Source organism: Salarias fasciatus, chromosome 16 (assembly GCF_902148845.1).
Source record: "Salarias fasciatus chromosome 16, fSalaFa1.1, whole genome shotgun sequence".
Taxonomy (NCBI): Eukaryota; Metazoa; Chordata; class Actinopteri; order Blenniiformes; family Blenniidae; genus Salarias; species Salarias fasciatus.
The window spans coordinates 21968627-21988091 of record NC_043760.1 but is presented as its reverse complement, the minus strand read 5'-3'; the positions used below and the strand labels follow the sequence as shown (position 1 = coordinate 21988091).

The 19465-nt window shown below is 43.5% G+C and overlaps 1 protein-coding gene across 5 annotated transcripts in view; it reads right to left on the bottom strand.

Annotated features, from left to right (window-relative positions):
- The window catches only part of pkp4 (plakophilin 4), a 74277-nt gene extending 55430 nt beyond the window's left edge, over positions 1-18847 (bottom strand). For 3 of the 5 annotated variants that reach the window (XM_030111333.1, XM_030111332.1, XM_030111335.1), the window contains exon 1: positions 1653-1781. In XM_030111333.1, the coding sequence (XP_029967193.1) occupies positions 1653-1781 (129 nt within the window). Of the gene's footprint in view, positions 1-1652; positions 1787-18732 lie in introns of those variants that run through there. The other 2 variants (XM_030111330.1, XM_030111331.1) reach the window with 1 other exon arrangement.
- Between the last annotated feature and the right edge of the window lie 618 nt (positions 18848-19465).

Below are 19465 nucleotides of genomic sequence, written 5' to 3'. Positions count from 1 at the left end.
GTGCAGCAGAAAATACACTGACATTTAAACCTTTAAACTGGGTCTGTAATAAGCCATAATGGATGTGTCATCCAACTGCTGGATGCTATTAAAGCGGTGCAGAGCGAGAAGAGAGCTCTAACAACCAGGAACTGCAGTGGAAAAGGACTGAATCCTAAAGTTTAAAAAAAAAAAGAAAAAGAAAAGAGTGGAGTATGTTAGCAGGAAGAAGTCGGGTGGGGGGGAAAAGACAGCAGACATGTCCGAGCAGATGAACATACAGGGAGAAGATGATCAGAATATGAGAGTCTTCCCTTGTTTGGGCATCTGTGCAGCAGGAACTGAGTTTGGGAGGAATAGAGAGAGACGAACTAAAGAGAGGGAAGTCTGACAAGAAGCAGGCAAGGAAAGAGGACGAAAGCAATAAAGACCGCACGGCCGCTGTATAAACACTCACCAAACACTCAGTCATCCTAAAGCGCGAGCCTTAACTCCGACCGCAGCGGCGGCATCGGCGACTCACATGTTTACATTGACGGTGCAATCCCTCGAAGGTCTCTGCCTAACAACAATCGCAGGAAAGACTCTCGCAAAAGCACAAGCGGAAAAAGAAAAAGAAAAAGAAAACAAAAAAAAAACTAAACCAAACACCCTTACGCTAACCTCGCCTCTGACCTCCACCGTAATTTCATCCTGACTCACCCTTTTATTTGCCACTCCAACTCCGCGCCGTGTAAATACCGAGGACGATCATTTTACAGGCTCGACTGTTCGGCAGGAATCCCCTTTGAGGCATTTCTCCAGCCAGTCATTCTGAAAGCAACAGCTCGGGCAGGCGGGCTGCTCACTCGCTCGCTCCCTCGCTCGCTCTTCCTGCTCGCCTGCATGGATTTCTGCTCCGACCGGACGAGCCGCTGAGGAAAACTCTACGGAAGGAAGTGACATCGACAGGTGCTCCCTCCTTCCCTGCTTCCTTCCTCCTGTAAACAACACCTACTTTTCAAGAACAAAACATAATGGGACTCGTGCGAGCCAAGTCGCAACAGAGCAGGGAGTGTGCCTTAGTGCAGGTGAAAAAAAAAAAAGAAAGAATCACATTCAACTGTTCACGTGGGGAAAATAAAACTATCAATTATTAACAGGAAAATTCCCGTGATTATGGAATACTGGAGTGTGCGTGAATGGGGGGTGTGTGGATGAATCACGGAGAGACATGCAGAGATTGAGTGAGTCAGAGGGCATGTCTCTCCACAGGCTCTCCAGCCCTTCCAGAAATGGTCTTCCTGGTCGTCCAAGAGGGCAAGCCAGGCCGCCACTGCAGGCGACGAGCCACGAGCAGCTCCCAGTCGAGCTCAGATTGTTTGAAATGCTCCAACAGATAATGGTGTAAACAAAGTGCTCTCTGGCATTACGGTAGCTCTGCACAAACTAGATTCTTTCCATTATTTATATAATGACCAGTGACTCAAGTTACCCAAAAAAAAAAAAAAAAAAAAAAACCCAGAATGCCTGAGACAGTGGGCTTCAACACAAAACGTGTGAATCACAGAAAAAAGTTGAGCTGAAACTGAACATAAATAGTTCGTCAAAGCGTTGATAGCGCCATCATATGGGAGATAAAACGAGAAAAGAAGAGTCGCTGAGTAAATCCTTATCGGAGAGAGGCACGCTACCTGTTCTTTGACGGAGGCCAGGATGTTATTGGCGGTGCTGTCGGCCTCCATGCTTCGGCCCGTTGAGCTGTTTCGGATGGTCAGCATAAGCCCCTCCTCCGTCGCTGGGCTCTGCTCAGGAGCTGGCATTCCTCCTGTGTGGACACACACACACGATCACACACACACACACACACACACACACACACACACACACACACACACACACTGATCTGGTCACCACAGGCACTCGGCTCAAAAATCAAGTACACACATACCAGACTGCGAGCATGTGTGTGCGCACACACACTTCCCTCATGAATACACACTTGATTGATGCTGAGAAGTGGCTATCAGTGGTCACACACCACACCGGCAACACACAAACATACACCCACACATGCCATATGGCCCGGAGAGAAAAGCACTGTTGACGTTTTACGTCCGCGACCGTGCAAACGAAAGCCATATGGCTTTCAGTCAGCGCACGACTTAAGTAGCGATTTGTGTATGAAATACAGTCGCATAAAACATACAACACAAGCACAACGACGGGGAGGGATTGCAGCGAAACTTTTAATCCTGGAAACAGAACAACTGCATCAAAAGCTGTGTGTGCAAGTGAAGACTGACCATGATAGATGCAGAGGGAGCTGCACGACATGAGCACAAGCCTTTGAAAAAAAAAAAAAAAAACACACACACACACACACACACACACGAAAACAAAACAAAAAACAAGTCAGTGGTCTGACAGAGATGATAACGGGCTCCCGTCTCGGCTCCCCGGCCTCTCGTCCGCGATTGAAATGAGAAAGCAGCACAAATAGTTATGGCCTCATTATATCTGTTGACAGAGAAAGTATCCGGGGAACGCCGCTCAAGGTGGATCCATATTTACAAAGAGGAGCCTGTTGAGCAGGACACGACAGCTAAAGGCTGCAGCGGCCGCAGGAGCACGCAGAGACGAGAGCTCCAATAACACGGCGGCTGTGTGACGCGCAGCGCCGCTGTCATCTACAAGCTCCCGATATGCATGTCGCACGACGGGGGGGTCCCCTCACTTGGACGCATTGTGACCCTGAGGTATTCTGGGAGTGTGTCGGCGAAGCAATGCAAGCCATTCAAGGTGCTGCAGCAGCCCCGAGTCATGTGGTTCAGAATAACAGATAACGTTTTACTACTATACCACGTATGTTTGCCCACGCTGGAGATTTCTCGTCCCCAACTCCCCCCGCTGCTGCCTTTCCCAGACTTCCTTTCTTCTTCATTCATAGTTTTTGCAACACGCTGTCGTCCACCCGACCCCTCCCTCCCTCCCTCCCACACTGCACTGCAGCCACCGAGTCAAGGACATGGCACTTATTTCCCAGAAAACTCAGCAACAGGAAAAGAGACAGAGCTGTTTGAATTTCACAGAGCTCCGCCTCCTCTGTGACTCCTGCACAAACACAGACGAGGACGACAGGGACAGGGCCGGGCCGGGTTCGAGCCGAAAGCGATAGAAGCCGGCAGCCGAGTCAGGGCACACAAAGTGCTTTTTTTGTTTTTGTCGTTCGGCATCCCGAAGGACAAAGAGAGAGGCGAGCAACTGCAAAACCACGATTGTCGTTTATCCTCACCGCAGATTAATAAAGGAATGCGCCTTAACATGTCTGACCTCTCTGTAACCTCCGCCGCATCCAAAAAGGAACTGAGCGGCACACGAGTAATAACACTTACAAGAAGTTAAAAAAAAAAAAAAAAAAGATCATCGTAGTGTGACCAATAGCTGTGTTTAGAATCGAAATACTCCTCTGCAGTCAAATCCTTTCATTTCAGTTTTATTCATACAGCGCCAGTTCCAACAAAGCTATCACAAGGCTCTTAACATTCAAACAGAAAGGATAGTAATGGAAGGTGTAGGAAAGTGCACAGCGAGCGAAACGTACGGAATAAGTCCTCCCGAAAAAACACACCACAGGAAAGGAAAGGAAATGTTATCGGAGACGACATTAAGTCAAGAATAAATAGTGATACGTATCGGGGCCTACCTAAGACATTTCCCATTATGTCTGCTCCAGAATGAGGTCTCTTTGCTTAGCTTTGACTTCTGAGCGGCTTTGAATCACGACTGAAAACAACAACGCGGCTGCCAAACTATAACAGGCCTATAGGCGCACGGCTGACTGGTTCCTCAACATTTCTTAGTGTTTCCCTCCAAACATGGAGAGAAGAAAAGACTGGCTGAACGCCTGGTTGGGAACTTTGGTATGTCAGGCCCTTCAAAAGTTTGAAGAGCGAGTGTTAGACGGAGAAGTAGGTAAGAAACCGAGGAGGCGAGGATTCAGGGCTGTCATTAGGGTAATGCCTAGAGACCATACTGTGTAGTTCCCACAGAGCAAGGATGATCTAATCGCGGGAAAAACAAAGACGCAAACCAGCGTGTAATTATTACTATTATGGACATTTCCCTTGACTAAGCAAAAAAAAAAACTAAGTGCAGTGTGAAAGCATAATAAGATCACTGCTCATGAAAAAACACAAAGTTGGTTTCATTCAGACTTGATTTTGTCAAACTACTCAACACAGAATAATTACCTTCTAATTTGGAATAAATTCTTTGTAGCTAAAAGCTAAATCTTCCCTTGAAAGTGTTGTAATCCTCAGTGCATCCAAGCCTGCCAAGAAAAGTCTTAGTGTGACCCCACCCTGACACATCGGACCACGTGTTCTGATCTACTGACCTCAGACTGGGCCACTCCTCTGAGCCTCTTACACAACCTCTCTTTTTTACAACTCGGCCTGCAAAAAACTACACACAGTTCACTGTGCATGGGGGAAAGAGGTGACGGCACAAACAGGGTTTGAAATGAAACCATTCCTGCTATTTTTCAATCCAAACGTGTCTTTGAAGGGAGAGAGTTATGACAGATCTACAGTCCCAGACTCGAAGGCTGCCCCTTCCGCATCAATTTCATATGCAGACAGGAATTAATAAGTCCTCCGACACCTCTAAAAGCCACCTGTGCCTGGTGTCACCTTCCCAAAGCTGCACTGCAAAAGTAAATCTAATACCTGCCACGGGCTACGTCGAGAAAATAAGATAACGGGAGAAATTAGGTTAAAGGAGAAAATTGGAGGACATATTTACATGTATGACAGTAAAGGGATTATTTTTAACGAACACATTTAAATGCAGTCAGACAGTAGAAAACTTTATTCCCAAGGCATATTTTCAAGCAACACTGCATATTTAAGGTATCACTGATTTCACAGTTTGACGTTCAAAGGGGAGATTTCTAACATTTGAATGGACGGTAGGATGAGAGGTCAGGATATCAGTCGAAAAGAAAGAATTTCACTATATTTATGCATCTGACATGTACTATTTTTCCACTCAGTAGACCCTAATGACAAATTGAGTGCGTCTAAAATGTGTTAAAAACCAAGGATACAGGTGTCCAATTTATTCATACCCCAACGTTCCAGGTTGTGGTCTGACGCCTTAATCCTGTTAGAATATTCTCCTGACGTGGAGTCCCCTGGAATCCAAATATACTGAATTACACATTGTTTAAAAAGGCCTGATTCCTCACTACTGGATCGCCCAGTCGGAGCATACGATGATAAAACACTGACACCACACGACCCCGGTTCATCACTGACGACGTGTCCCAGTTGTGTATTGAGTGTTCTCCAGTTCAACCTATACCAAATCTGTCAATGTCTAAGAAACCTGCACACCTCCACAAAGGAAGTGGAGGCACAGTGATCATAGCAAAGATTTGAAACTGCATGCAAAGCATTTACAGATCTAAGGAGAATAGTTACTCACTATCCGATCACATTAAGCTGTGAAAATAGTCACTTAGGTACCAATAATCAATCCCCTCCAGGAATTGGATAACCTTCTTTTCCTAGAAGTTGGGCCTTGTTAGCACAGTGTCAGTGTTTGTAATGTAAAATTGCAGAGAACATGGTTTTTTGACAAGAAAACTTGCTTTTTGGTAGAACTCCATGTGCAAAATCTTATAAACAGACAATATTCCCCACTGTGTTGATGCAAGCGATGTGACTGAGAGAGCGAGACTATGAAGAAAGTGGGTCTGAGACGGAGGTGATAGTTCACCTTTCCAAAGCATATAGTCTAAAGATTAGTGGAGCAGTTCCAGGACAGGCCTTCAACTATCTCTGAGGAGCTCAGTCAAAGCCCAGACATAAACCCTGATAGAATTTCATGTACAGAGACCTGAAGATGGTCTACCGAGGCTTCCCATTCTGACAGAGCCTGAAAGGATCAGCAAGGTAGAATAGGATAAACTGGTGCTCAAAGCTTGTAGAGGCTTACCTAAGAAGGCTTAAAGCTGTAATTGCTGTCAAAAAGGCATCCAGTATAGTATGAAATGAACTGTCGAGATATTTTCTGAAAGGTCAGTTTAGCTTTTTATCCTAACTTTTAGATATTAAATGAAGACTTTAACAACCGAAAGGGGAAAAAAAATGAAAAAAAGTAGTCAAGACTGAGGAACAAAATTGCAATTTCACCCCTGCGAAATAAATTACACCACAAAATGTCAGAAAAAAAAGAGCAATCTTAACATTAAAATGACTCTAAGTACTTTTTTGGTGCAAAGATAAGATGCTTGTGTTAAATTCTGAGAGTGATCCTCTGGAAACAACAGGCAAGTACATGCTGGTCATCTGAAGTTATAGCGTAACCCAAACAGCAGCTGCTGATATTCGTCACCTTGACTCGTGATTGCGAGCTGAAGGTTTGCAGATTATGAGGATCAAGGATTTTTGTGAGTCTAAACTGACTCTCGCTATCTCACAGTCCGCCGAGATAGGTACCGGTATATACCAGTAAAATGCTCCGCGCACTGATTTATTCTGGACTTGTGGTTGTTGGCTGCAGCATATGAAGCTGTGAAAGCTGAGCAAACAGTGTGAGGATGCCACTTTATACAAGCTGTCCCCGTCGCATCAAATACGAGGTATCAAACTTGTTATAGTTCAAGGGCCCCATAAAGCCCAGTCTGACCTTAATAGCAGAGTCTTTAGTGTTTTGTTCCATATCCATAGTTGATATTTGTAAGATGAAAGGGTACAAACGCTTTCCGAAGACAAACTGCTTAGAATCTAAACGTATTAAGCTGTGCTAAAAGAATATGGCTGCTTACTGGCTGAGAGTTTTGCAGAACAGACACGGAGAAGTGTTTCGTGTCGTTGCTGTTTATATCCAGCTGAAACATCAAGGCTTGCATCAAAACAAATTAATCGTGAATCAAAATTGAAAGAGATCAGAAGATCAATATCTGGCCCAAAACAAAATAATCTCTCCAATAGTGGCAGCACCCTGCTGTGACATTGATTCAACCCATCTGAGGTGTTTTTATCTTGGGCTCTTACAAAGACGTGGATGGAAACTTGGTAAAACACACACTTAAAGCAAAACACAACTTTTTTTTTTTCTTAGCATTTCTTTGTGAGCCTCTGCGGGAAGTTCAACACGAACCTTCCGAGATGGCCGCAAAAAAATATTCCACACTGACAAATTGCCATCACCTTTAATACACGCATTGGTCCTGAAAGCAGTCCCCTCGAATCAAAAGCCATTACGCTCATCATGTGTTGTCTTACATAAAGGAAAGATCTGTCTTCAAAAGGCTGAGCGACACTACGTCTCAGATATTGGGCGAAGAAATTGAGATGAGTTGGGAAATGACTGTACATTATCCTGGATTTCATTTGCAGAATGTCTCAGAGAGGCACCGCTTGATTGCTCTGCCTTGCTGAGCTAGAAGTGACTGGAAAATCCATGGCTCGAACAGAACCGCTCGCTGAATTATTTTGGATATTTCTTCTGGAGACAAGATTGGGTTTCATCAGATATTGTTGTCAGTGTCAGTATTGAGTGTTTATTTTAATAATGACTAGTTTCATTTCCATTTTTACTTGGCATTTCAGTTGTTTTAAAGAGAAGAATTTGTGGCAAAAACTCAAATCTGTCAGAACTTCAGTTTTGTGTCTGTGTGCATTTTTCATGCAGGTAAGAAGACAGATTTCTCCAGTCCACCTGTAGAGGAAGAAGCAGATTCTCATTTCAGACACGGGGATTATGTTTCTGCAGACACAATAACGTTCTAGACAAAAAAGTCTCACCCAAGATTCAGAGACTGATAGCTGATGAGGGATCCTTCCTGCAAAAATGAAATCGCCTGCGTCTAATTTAATATCCTTTTAAATCTACTGCATATTCAGGCTCAAGATGTGAAAACCAATGGTGGAGCATATCTAATTTAAAACCTGGCTGTGGCTTCCTACAAGAAACCAAAATAATCTGGTGTATCTCAAAAAAAAAAGGCCCCACATGCTCTCATGCTTGTGTGACACATGATTGCTTCCAACTTATCTAGACTGACCTAGAAGCATTATGTAGCATGTGAAAGCTTAGTGGGGGGAAATACAGTCCCATAACTAATCTCTCAGCAGCGACCAGATCGTCCCCGAAGACCCACGACACTTAATTGCCTCTTTCAAAAACAGTGTACTGACTTTCCTGATAAAGCCAACAATTTTGGCGGCGCGAAAGTCACCAGAACCGCCTCGTTCCCAGCGATGCCCTACATCAGCAGCTAAAGGCCGACACAAAGGTGCAAAATCAGCTTTGCATCAGTTCACAAAACCTTCCCCATCACCGCAATATGTCTGCAGGCAAGTCAGTGTATTTGGATGCAATTTTTTTCAACGGTCCACCACTGTGCCGCTATTAGACTAATGACATGGTTGAGAAGTGCTGATGGAAGCCCCGGCAGACTGATTGCTGCGAGCTGATGTAACAAATCAAGCAATACAAACACACACATGGCCCTTTACAAACCGGGGGTGTCATTCACGTCCAAGCATCGAAATAATACAACTCCTCATTAGTGTGAGAGACATCGGAGACATCTGTGAAGACGATCTGGAAATCTCATTGCATTCCAGAATGAAAACACAAAAAGTTATTATTAGTTCCCTGGATTTTTTTTTCTGCTTTCTGTTGCTCTCAACAGCTGAAAATGCTTTACTCATATCGACACACCCAAAAGCAAAGGAATGTCTCCTTTCTGGAGCAGAAAGTCTCGCTTGAACTCACAGTCGTCCTGTTAATAATTACCCAAGTTTAAAAGAGAGATGCAATCTCCGACATAAACACATACCTGTTCTTCTGTTAGGAGATGAAACGAAGGTGTAGATTAATCAGGAGAGACGTGTGGAGCGAGGACAGTCGGACAGCATCACCTCCACCTCGTCCCGAAAGGTAGAACACAAAAAGGAAATCCTTCCGGAGCTGCACCCATCCCTGCCTCACACGTTGGACCTCACCCCAGACAAATGTTGCAATAACCCAAGGCCTAATGCGAGCACGAGCGTCCACAGGGCAGGGCCCACCTCACGGCGGAGACAAGAAGCACAAGGCAATCTAGAGTGTGTGCATTAGGAAACACACACAGACTAACGCCATGCACAATATGCAGAAACCCACAGCTCCACTTTATCTCGCAAGATTTGTTTGCTTATAAAGGATATTTGAAAGATGGCTGCACAGACAAATAATCCATGTTTGCACAGTGCAGCAGCAACAACAAAAAAAAAAAAAGAAAAGAAAAACAACACAATACTGAATTCCTGTGGATACAACCCCACAGTGATCATTCACCTTCAAAATCATTTCCTCACAACAATACCTCAACTAATGAGGAGCTGAGAGGCTCAGCTGAAGCCTCATCAGCTGTTTTCAACATGTCACCAGCAGTAATATGTTGTGACAGGATGGGGCATAAATTACAGTGATTGCATGCAAATCCCTTAAATAGAATCAGAATTTATGCTTGACAGACATGATGCATCCTGTCACACATTGTTAGACAAATACATTTAACACTCTGATGCCTTTTTTTTTTTGCATGCAATTACAATGTAAACTCAACAGCTACGGCAGGAATTACAGAGTGACGCTGCGCACATCTGCAAAGAAGTTAATACAAAAATGCAAATTCTTTGCGCAACAGACAGAAACACATGCGACTTCGGATATGATCAAGTCGTGGGGGTGTTCATTATAAAACCTCATTTCACAGATAAACCGCACATCATATTAACTCCGGTGCAGGGAGTTTTTTTTTCCTCCAGCTGTGTGGGATAACCGTCTGATATCCTGTTGGAAGTCAATTCAAATGGCCACCGTCATGCGAGGTCCTGCAGGACGGGTCTGACAAGAGACACCAACAACATCTCAACAGGGCTGAATTAAAGGGAAACGCAGCATGGCGCTCCTCCAGGCATCGTCCTGGCTCTCACAATACGCCGTATCTCAGAGGTGAACACATGAGCTTATTTGGCACTTTCTATTGATGCTACTCAAAGCAAGAATAAACTACCCTTCACAAAAAATGCAAACCTTAATAATGAAGACTTTTGTACATTCAAGACAGCTTCTGCATTTACTGTCATACAAGCACCTTACTCTGACATGATTCACTGATTATTAGGATAAATTACTATGTGAGAAATTATAGCTTTCTGTTCATGCCTACAGATGGAGTCATGGATCCGAGACCATTTAATGATACACAGTAACTCTACACATAAATAGCTTGAGCCCCACAGGTTAAAATACTACAATCAAAACACAGTAAGACAGAACATCACTGAGTTTCCTCCAAACAGACAACGTGCAATGCTTTGTTGCTCGTATCATTATTATGATACGATTATCCGGCCCCCCTAATGGCTGCCTGCCAAAAACCCCATAAACTAAGCCAAACACCTGCAGATGACCCAGAAAGTTCACAGCCAGCAACCACCGAAGCTCCTTTGCTTGCATGTGGAAAAATCAGCTCATAATAACAACTTTCTGGAAGAGAGAGGCTGGATCGGCTGAGGAAACCAAACATGACCATTAAGGGACTCTCAAGATATTTTTCAACGCCTTCCTTAATGGTATTTGGTAATTATGAGCAGAAAATTGTTCCCACTTACAGTGGCCAGCAATGTTTACTGGAAATCCTCATATAACCTTTTCCTTTTTGAGCTTGAAAGATGATCATTCTTTGATCCAGACTCCTGTGCAACAGAACTGCTCTGGTCTGAAGTAGCTCATGTAGAAACGGTTTAGGATTATAATGATAAAACATCGTAACACAGTGTGCTGTCAGTATAACTTCTCAACTTTGAGGAAATCGAACGAACAAATGCAGCTAAATAAACTCCTGTTTACGCGATGTGTTAAAAAGCAGGGCGGACGCTGGGAGGTCTGAGGTCTATACACTCTGTCAATGGGTCTGAGGCTATGTCTTTGATGACTTGATTTGCATTGACAGTTGCTGTTCGATGCCCCGAGCTCCACAGTGGACTGAGGGGTCACGGAACAACACGCTGCTGCGATCCATTCAAATTTAAGAGCAGCAGCTGATATCTGCACAACATGACTTCTAAAGAAAAGCCAAAGAAATAGTCATGAAGTAAAAACCCCCTTTAAATGAAGAAGCTACATCCTTTTTGTTCATATGTGCAGATTGTGCCCACGCTGTACAACTACTCGATAATATAAATAGTTAATCAGGTAATTGCATGTGAGCAAATCAATGCACAGCGTGTAGACATGGTCGAGATGAGCGACTGAACGTCCAAACGGGCATGAGCAATCACGAAAATTGTGATTGAAGAGAATTTGAAAGTGGCGTGGCTGTCGGTGCCAGAAGGGCTGGTCTGAGTATTTCAGAAACTACAGATCTAACGGGATTTTCATGCACAATCATTTCTAGGGTTCAGAATGTCAGAAAAGGGAGACAATATCTGGAGAGCGACTGGTTTCTGGGCCAAAGTACCACACTGATAACATGAACTGTGGATCCATCCTGCCTTGCATCCATAATCCGGGCTGCTGATGGGACAGGAAAGGAAGACCCAAAAAGTGGCAAGTACAGTATGTTTATACATAATTCTGGCTCTGCACTTTCCTATCAGCACTAAAACTTATCATTTCTACTGTTGCAGTCATTGCATATCAAAAGTGCTAAAAAATAAAAGCAGACACACATGAAAAATAAGTTTTATTTGTGCCTGACTAAATTAATACAAATCATATGGCGCCAACAATGTCTGTAATCACTCAAGTATCGAAAGTCAAATAGGGAACACGTGTAAATTTGGTTGTCTTTGACAGGCGGTTACATTTTCAGTCTCCACTTTTCCCACCATTTTCTCAAAGCTGTGACCTCAAATCACTGCATATGGAGAAATCTCACATTACATGAACATATTTTTGCAGCAGAAACAATTTTGTTCGTTAAAGTGCTCAAGCTGGAAGGCCCCCAAAAGTAACAGTTCATTTTGAAGCGACGCAGACTCCGACATGGTATTTTCCACCATGCCTGACAGTTGAAAAGTGATCTTTTGATTTGTTGAAGGGTTGGCTTCTTGTTGCAGATGGACATTTTTCCGCAGTAGGCTGTGAAATGTGAATGGAGATGGCAGGCTACTGTAAATAAGTCACAGGGAAAGACAAAAAGCTATGATCTTAATAGATATTGAAAATTGTGTTGCAGTAAAAAGCCGGAGGGACTAAATGAAAATCAAAGGCAACATAACATAAAGTAGCGGTAATACCTCAAATTAATATTTCATTGACTACTTTTCAGTGATCTTTTTTATTAAAACAGAAGTTCATTGCTATGAACTCGCACTTTGTATTGAAAAAAGAATGGAGTTAATTTGCACTGATGGCAGATAAAATGATCTCCATTAAAATCAGATTGAATTAAATAAACGATGCCATACATCTTGATGAAAAGAATGACCAAAAAAGAAGAATTGACAGTCAAGCTGTGTCAGCCTTCAAAAAAAGAAAAGAATGACAAAGTTGCTTGAAATGTTTAAAACTGCTGCATGCAGACAAAGAGTCAGGACGTGATCAGAAGCGAGATTCACAGAAACAGAACAAAATAAATGCACCGAATCAAAACTGCATCAGCTGGCATTTGAAAGCAGCAGCAGAGTTCATCAGACTACACATTCCAATGTCCTTGAAGTTATTTCGTGAATAGGAAACGTACGGGATCCTTTTAACGAGCCCGACAAAAACAGGTAAACAGGAGAAGCCGCTCCGATACGAATGCAGTGTTTGTATTAGGTGCCACTATATGGATTCACCATTAAAGGAGGATTTAATTGAAAAAATAAATCACTCTCCACATGTTGACAAAATAAATTCCCCCTTTAGTTCGACTCGGTGGTGATTCATGAAGGAGGTGTATGACTTTGCACTCCTGTAGCAGTATGCATGGTTTCATTCCAGGCTCTGCCTGCAATTTATATCCTCTGGGTGTTACAGACCCGCAGGAGCGGGTTCATCGTGTGAAACAGACTCACTCCCGCGAGTCTTTTCTCATCCTCGCCGTGTGACACAGCAACACGTCATCGCTTGTCCTCGGATTAACAGCAACAAAAAAAATATGCACCTCCGGTGTAAGCGACGTCCCTCAACCCGAGACAGTTTGGGGTTTATGTGAGCAACACAAAAAAAAAAAAAAAAAAAAAAAAAGTGTGGAATAATGCGAGTGCACCTGGGAGCGCGCGTCGATCCAAAAATAAAAAGATCTTGGCATTGTTCGGGGTTACTGGCGCATGCAGAGAAAAGTGCACTTCAGATGCCAGAAAAGCAGTTCTTGTCGAGAGCAGAATGAGCCCTTTAATGGGTTGGATGCGGTTGTAAGCCGGCAACACAGAAGTCAGAGATTCTCTGCTAAAAGTGGCGGCACTTCATACATATCAAACATGTTCCCAGATATTTCCTTTGCTTCATGGCAAAAGTGAGACGTGTGCGGCGTTGGAAAGGACGTCCTAAAGAGCAGCGTCTCGCTGGTTCCGTGCGTCTCGATGTGTGCACCTCTGCCTTAAGGCGACAACTTAGTCCACTTTGATGTTGTCACTGTATCAGGTTCCTCTGACGGAGGAGGGAAAGATAGCGAGCGAAGCTTTGATATCACACAGGCGGCGTCTGCCTCTCAACTCCACAACCAGACGCAAAATCTGGGGATCTATAAAATGTCATTTTAAATGTCATATGCTTGAACTGTATTTACTTGTTCATATCCAATGTCAACAACTCCTCTTTCCTTTCTGGAGGTAATTTCACTTTGTTGCAGTGTTCTAAATGCCTTGACATTTAAGAAGTGAATCTTTTATGGAAACAGGTGAGGTGGATAAATCCTGCAGATTGTTTAAATTTCACTGGCGGTCTGGGAACAACCCGAAGCCTTGCAGGCAGGAGAATGACACCGGGGGGAGATGCCTTCATCTTCTGACTAAATACAGCCACCAAGAGCACTCGCATACCACTTTGGGTCGACACTTGATCCCACAAACAAGCAATTTTAGCTTTAAAAAGGGTCTAAACAGAGTGTCAGACAGCTGAGGTTTATGTTGGAAGCTTTATTACTCAAACGAAAAAACAAAAAAGCAAATTTAAGGATTAGTCCATTGGAAAAGAGTGAATCAAGTAAGTTATCAAAAAAATCACTCTTTGCTGGTTCCAGTTAATGCAGGAACAGTGTGATAGATTGTCCTTGTGAATAAACAGCAGTGTAAAAGCAGTGGCTTTTAAAGTGTGAGGGGGCATCAAGCTGCTTCAGGGGGTGCAGCAGCACGACAGATACCTGGAGAGGAAGTAATTGCTTTACCAAGGCACGTGTTTGTGTTTGCAAGACATAAAAAAAAAGAGCTTTGATGCAAAATTCAGTGCCACGGTGATGACAGTAGACTGTATGCAACATTTATAACAACACCTCACTAGTACAAAAGGAGTTATGTTTTGTATTTCCAATGGATCCCAGCAGATTCATGAATGAATAAAATTAGGGAATCTAGTATTCAGCTAGAAATTCCTCAATGTAAGACAAAGTATTTGCGGTGGCTGGGGAGAGCAATGTGAGAGGGGCTCATACTCCCTCTCATTTACAGACTTTTTCTGTGACACTTTTAAAATATTTCTCAGATGACAAGAAAAAATAAAACTTGGAAACTGAAATCTCTGGAAGACATATTCTCCTATTGTTTCTTTAAAGCATCTGATTTGAAGTGAAGGTCTTTAACGTGATAAATTACTCCCAGCAGACTGTCATGGGGCAAAAAAAAAAAACTAAACAAGCACATAATCTCCTGTTATCCCAGCACCATGCACTTCACTGGCATTAACTCCTGTGTCACAGCCCCCTGTACCACTGCTAAAGAGATCGCGTTTGCCTGGGGTGATAATGTGTCGAGCACTTTGAAATATTCAACAAGGTATTATGTGCCCAGTTGAGGCAACTCTGCAGCCAGATAGGATTGGATGAGTGAGATTGTTTTAGAAATGAGCTTGCAGAAAGACTGGGGTACTGTCCCAGAGCCCCCGCCACATCGCTGCCGCGGTCCACACAGACGCTGATGAGGGGCCGTCTTTCAGACTCAGCATGCCGGGGCCTATGGAGAGCTGTTTTACTGGACAGAATTCTATTGTGCGCCTAATCTCGAAAAGCGCTGACATGCTTTGTGTCCTGTATTATCTTTAGCTGTCCGGGATCCAACCCTCGGCATGAAATCTGGGCTTCTTTCTATCTGCATATCCAGTTAGATCAACAATCAGCAAGCAGCTGCACATGTCACAGCTTATCCACACATGCCAATGTGAGACTGAATGCAACATCAGAAGAGTTATAGCTCTTTAATTGGTGCTTCTTTTTTTTATGAATTTGATTGGAAGGAATGCTGACATAGGAATTAGCAGCATATTGCAGTGCAGAATCTTCCCATATAAAATTTCTGAATGATTTTTTTTTGTCTTAAAATAAGGACAAAACAACTACACACTGGAAATTCCCTCTTTGACTGGTTGCAGTTTGTTCTCAAGGCAAGCAGGAGAGAGAAAGAAAGCCCAAACTGTAGGATAGAAGGACGCGATGTCAGGCGGATTTGATGAAAAAAAGAAATCATATGCCAACGGAATAAAAGCTTTTCTTTGGCTGATTGCTACAGCTACCATGAACTATTATTATCATCCCACACTGGCGCTACATCACAGTAGCTAAGACAACTTCACAGGAAACAAAAAAGAAAAGCCGCCGAACACCACTCACACTTTTGAACAAGTCTCCATCACACAAACTCTCCCAGTGGCGCGTCTTTTAGGAAAGACCAACAATCAAACACTGCTTCTGTTCTCTAAACGTGACTGGGACATTTGCCACTGCGTTTTGTGTCTTTAAAATCATTACATCGAACAGATACCCATATAAAATAAGCCTCATTTCAGTGTCGGTAACAGCGCATGTAAAACACAACTGTCATTAAGACCAAACTTCACTCCCGGAGCACTCAGCTGATTGAACTGAACGAATGCTGACCTTCGCTTGACTGGCTGGAGCAGAGGGTTTATACGCTAGTACTTTAAATGCAAGAAAAATAACTATTTTGTTCTCAGGCATGCAGGCCATGGGGCCAGAATAGTTTTCCATTCTTGAAGTGAAAGGAGCGGTGGGGCAGACACTTTTGTAATGTAGCAGAAAAAGGCAAATCTGACAAGCAACATGGGGGTGAAGGATTAAGGTCTGGTGTCGGGCAAGAAGCACAGCCCTGCCAGGGAACACTTAGCTATTCAACTGTTGTCAGTTCCCATTAAAAACAACTCACCGTGAAGGCTGGATCAAACATACATGCAAGTTTTTGCATAGTTTTTTGGTTCTTGCAGCAGTTTTAGAAAAAAAAAATTAAGAATGCACAAGAAATCAACAAGGTTTAATAAACGTGCATTGAAATTTACCACAGCAGGACAGATAAATAGCCAAGTGCAAGACAAATGAAACGGGAATCTATCTGGCTGCTTGTCTGACCTGCCTCTCTCTCCGTATGCTCAACACAGTGCCTCTGCTTACAAGCACAAAAAAAAAAAAAAAAAACAGGAGGTGGAGTTTCTCCAGCTTAGAATCCCAATGTTGTCTCAGTTTCAGGGTAAACCACAACCATCGCTTCTCAACTGAGTGGCTCTGTCTGTATGTGAGTGTGTGTGTGTGTGTCTGTGTGTGTGTGTGTGTGTGTGTCCTGAGCTAATGCGAATCACGAGGAGAGCAGCCCCGAGATTCCTCTCGACTGTCTGCATGCATGCATGCATGAGACAGTGAACGAGTGCAAGAGACTGCATGATATTATTTGCCACATGCACATCCAATATTAATTGGCCGAGATAGAATTAATTTGCACTACGGCCACAATGGTGCGCGCAGGCAGATAACCTTTCCACACCTGCGTGGCAAACAGCCAGAAGCGCCGCTCCGAGCAGCTTGCGTGTGACGAGAGGAGTGCGAAACTTGACCTTTCGTGAATACTCATCATGAGAAAATTAATAAGTGCTTCTTCAGCTTTTTTAGTTTTCACTGCTTTGGTTTTTATCAGGACTTAAGCATGGCACAAAGGGATTAAAAAAGCAAATACCCAGTTCCCCTTGGAATGACATTCCTCACAGTGGGATTTTAGGGGCAGTTTATACAGACAAGCGCAGGGTTATTAGAAGAGCAGAAAGCTGAGCAAAGGCCTTTATGTTGCATGTGAGACTCATTCATTAATAGGAATTTCAAATCAATTGTCTCATATTGTCATGGTCCCTGACAGACAGCATTATGACAAGATAATAGGACAAATGTCTCGTCTCAGACGGTCAAACTTTAGAAAGTGCTACGGGGTTTGGGATCACCTGATAGTTGGGAGAATATTACAAAGCAATGCTTAAGGTCAGATCATGTTTAATAGAATAGAACAGAATAGAAAGGCTTTATTAATCCCAGAGGGACATTCTTCAAACTAGTAATGGTATAACCAAACATCAGCCTTCAGATGGGATATCAGCACAGGCCCCAAAGCAACATCACTATAAATGTGACATTGTGAAGTATAGTGTTATAATTCAGTCAAAATGCATTTATCTTGACGAGTAACAGCATCACTCTCTATTGTTTTGAGCAGGCATACATCTTTTTGTCTGTAAGAATATGTCAAAATGAAATATCCCATGCTTTACACGATCCAGGCTGATTTCTTTCACTATTTTGCAGAGTGAATTGCACACTTCATATTTTATGTGTGAGATAACAGTAGCCATGATGATGCCAATTTCACTGCAGGGGAGACCTTAACTTCCTCAAAAAAAATGTGTGCATAAATCGCATCGGCAATCGACCAAATGACTCGGAAAATATTGGCATTTACGATCCCTGCAATAAATCCAACAACGTGCATCTCAAGGTAATGTGACTATTAAGCAAAGCCAGTGAAGCAACAAAGGTGAAGCCATCCTGTCCTAAAGGGGAGCTTGATATTTCACAGTGCAGCCCGAAGATGCCAGAGTCACGGTTTCCTTTTAAAGGAGCGCCGCTAATTAAAATGCAGATTAGGATCATTGAATATGCCGCGATTCCACAGTGGAGAGTGACCCCGGGGGGGGGGGAAAGGTAAAGCAATCTTCAGGGAGCACAGAGTTTGGATCTCCGCCCCCGGGCGACCTCGCATTCCTGACAACCCCCCCACCCAAACACACACACACACTCACACACACACACACTCAGCTCACCTGCCTTTTCCTTCACCACTTCATGTTTTCAAGGACATTACCAGTATAGGAGGGAAAAAAAGATGAGTTTTATTTTTTATTTTTTTTTTACAGAGAGAAAACTGAGCCCGGTACAGTTTCTATGTAATCCAGCCAAGTTTTCATCCCAGCGGCTCTGCAAGGCATCAAACCGTGCGCGCTGAAGGTCTCTCAAAGGTGTGCGCCGTTCGCCACGGATCGGTCACAAGAACAAGATTAGAGAAGCATTAGATTCTTCCCCACTGCGAAGAAGCCCGAATAAGCTTGACTTGCGCCGCACACCTATTGAAAGCCCCCACCTCCTTTTATCACGGTGAATTCCCGGACTTTTTGAGTTGGAGTAACAGTCCATAACCTCCTGCCTCTGCGCGCAGATGCTTGCGTTTTTTTTCCTCTGCGTTTTTTCCCCCCTTTCCCTGATCATTTGTGAAACAAAGCACCCAAAAAACACTTAATTACCTGAGGAGGACTGTTGTCTCGAGGGCTTGAGCTGCGGCTCGGATCTACATCGGGAGTAACTTCATGTGTAAAGTCCCGTCGTTTAGTCCCATGCATGTGGAAGAATGAAAGTCGCGTCCATAGCGGGGGAGAAGAAGACGAGCCCTCCGCTGCTCCTGCTTCCACCAGGCAGTCCCAGCGAGGAGAGCGTGCATGACGTCAGCGGGAATGTGGGAAACCGATGCGCACTTGTGATTGGTCGAGACTCCGGGAGTGGGCGTTTCAAACGGGGGACGCGCTGTTGAATCAACCAATGGGAGGGCCGGTATAGTTACCCTGGTTACCAATTTTGTCAACCCATACACTGTGAGCAGAGAGGACATCACAAGGTAAGCTAGGTGGTTTCCAATATTATAAAGTATAGTTTTCGAGGCGCGTGTGTGTTACGTTTGTTTTAAAAATACAGTTTCATGTCTCCCATATCTAACTGGGATTTAGAGAGTTTCTGGCTAATCACTCAGACTCATTTTCTGAATCAATGTGAATGTTAGCATGGAGAGTAACTGGGCTTCAACACACTGCAGATGGTTGAGCAATAAAGGGGATGGATGGATAATCACAGAAAATGAACAGGAACTTTGCCACAAAAATGACATGTATACCAACTAACAGCAAAAAACAATACCAAGGTCTTGCCTATCACTCAGACAATGTGTTGTTTCTTCTAATATTTAACAAAGTGTGCTATGAATTA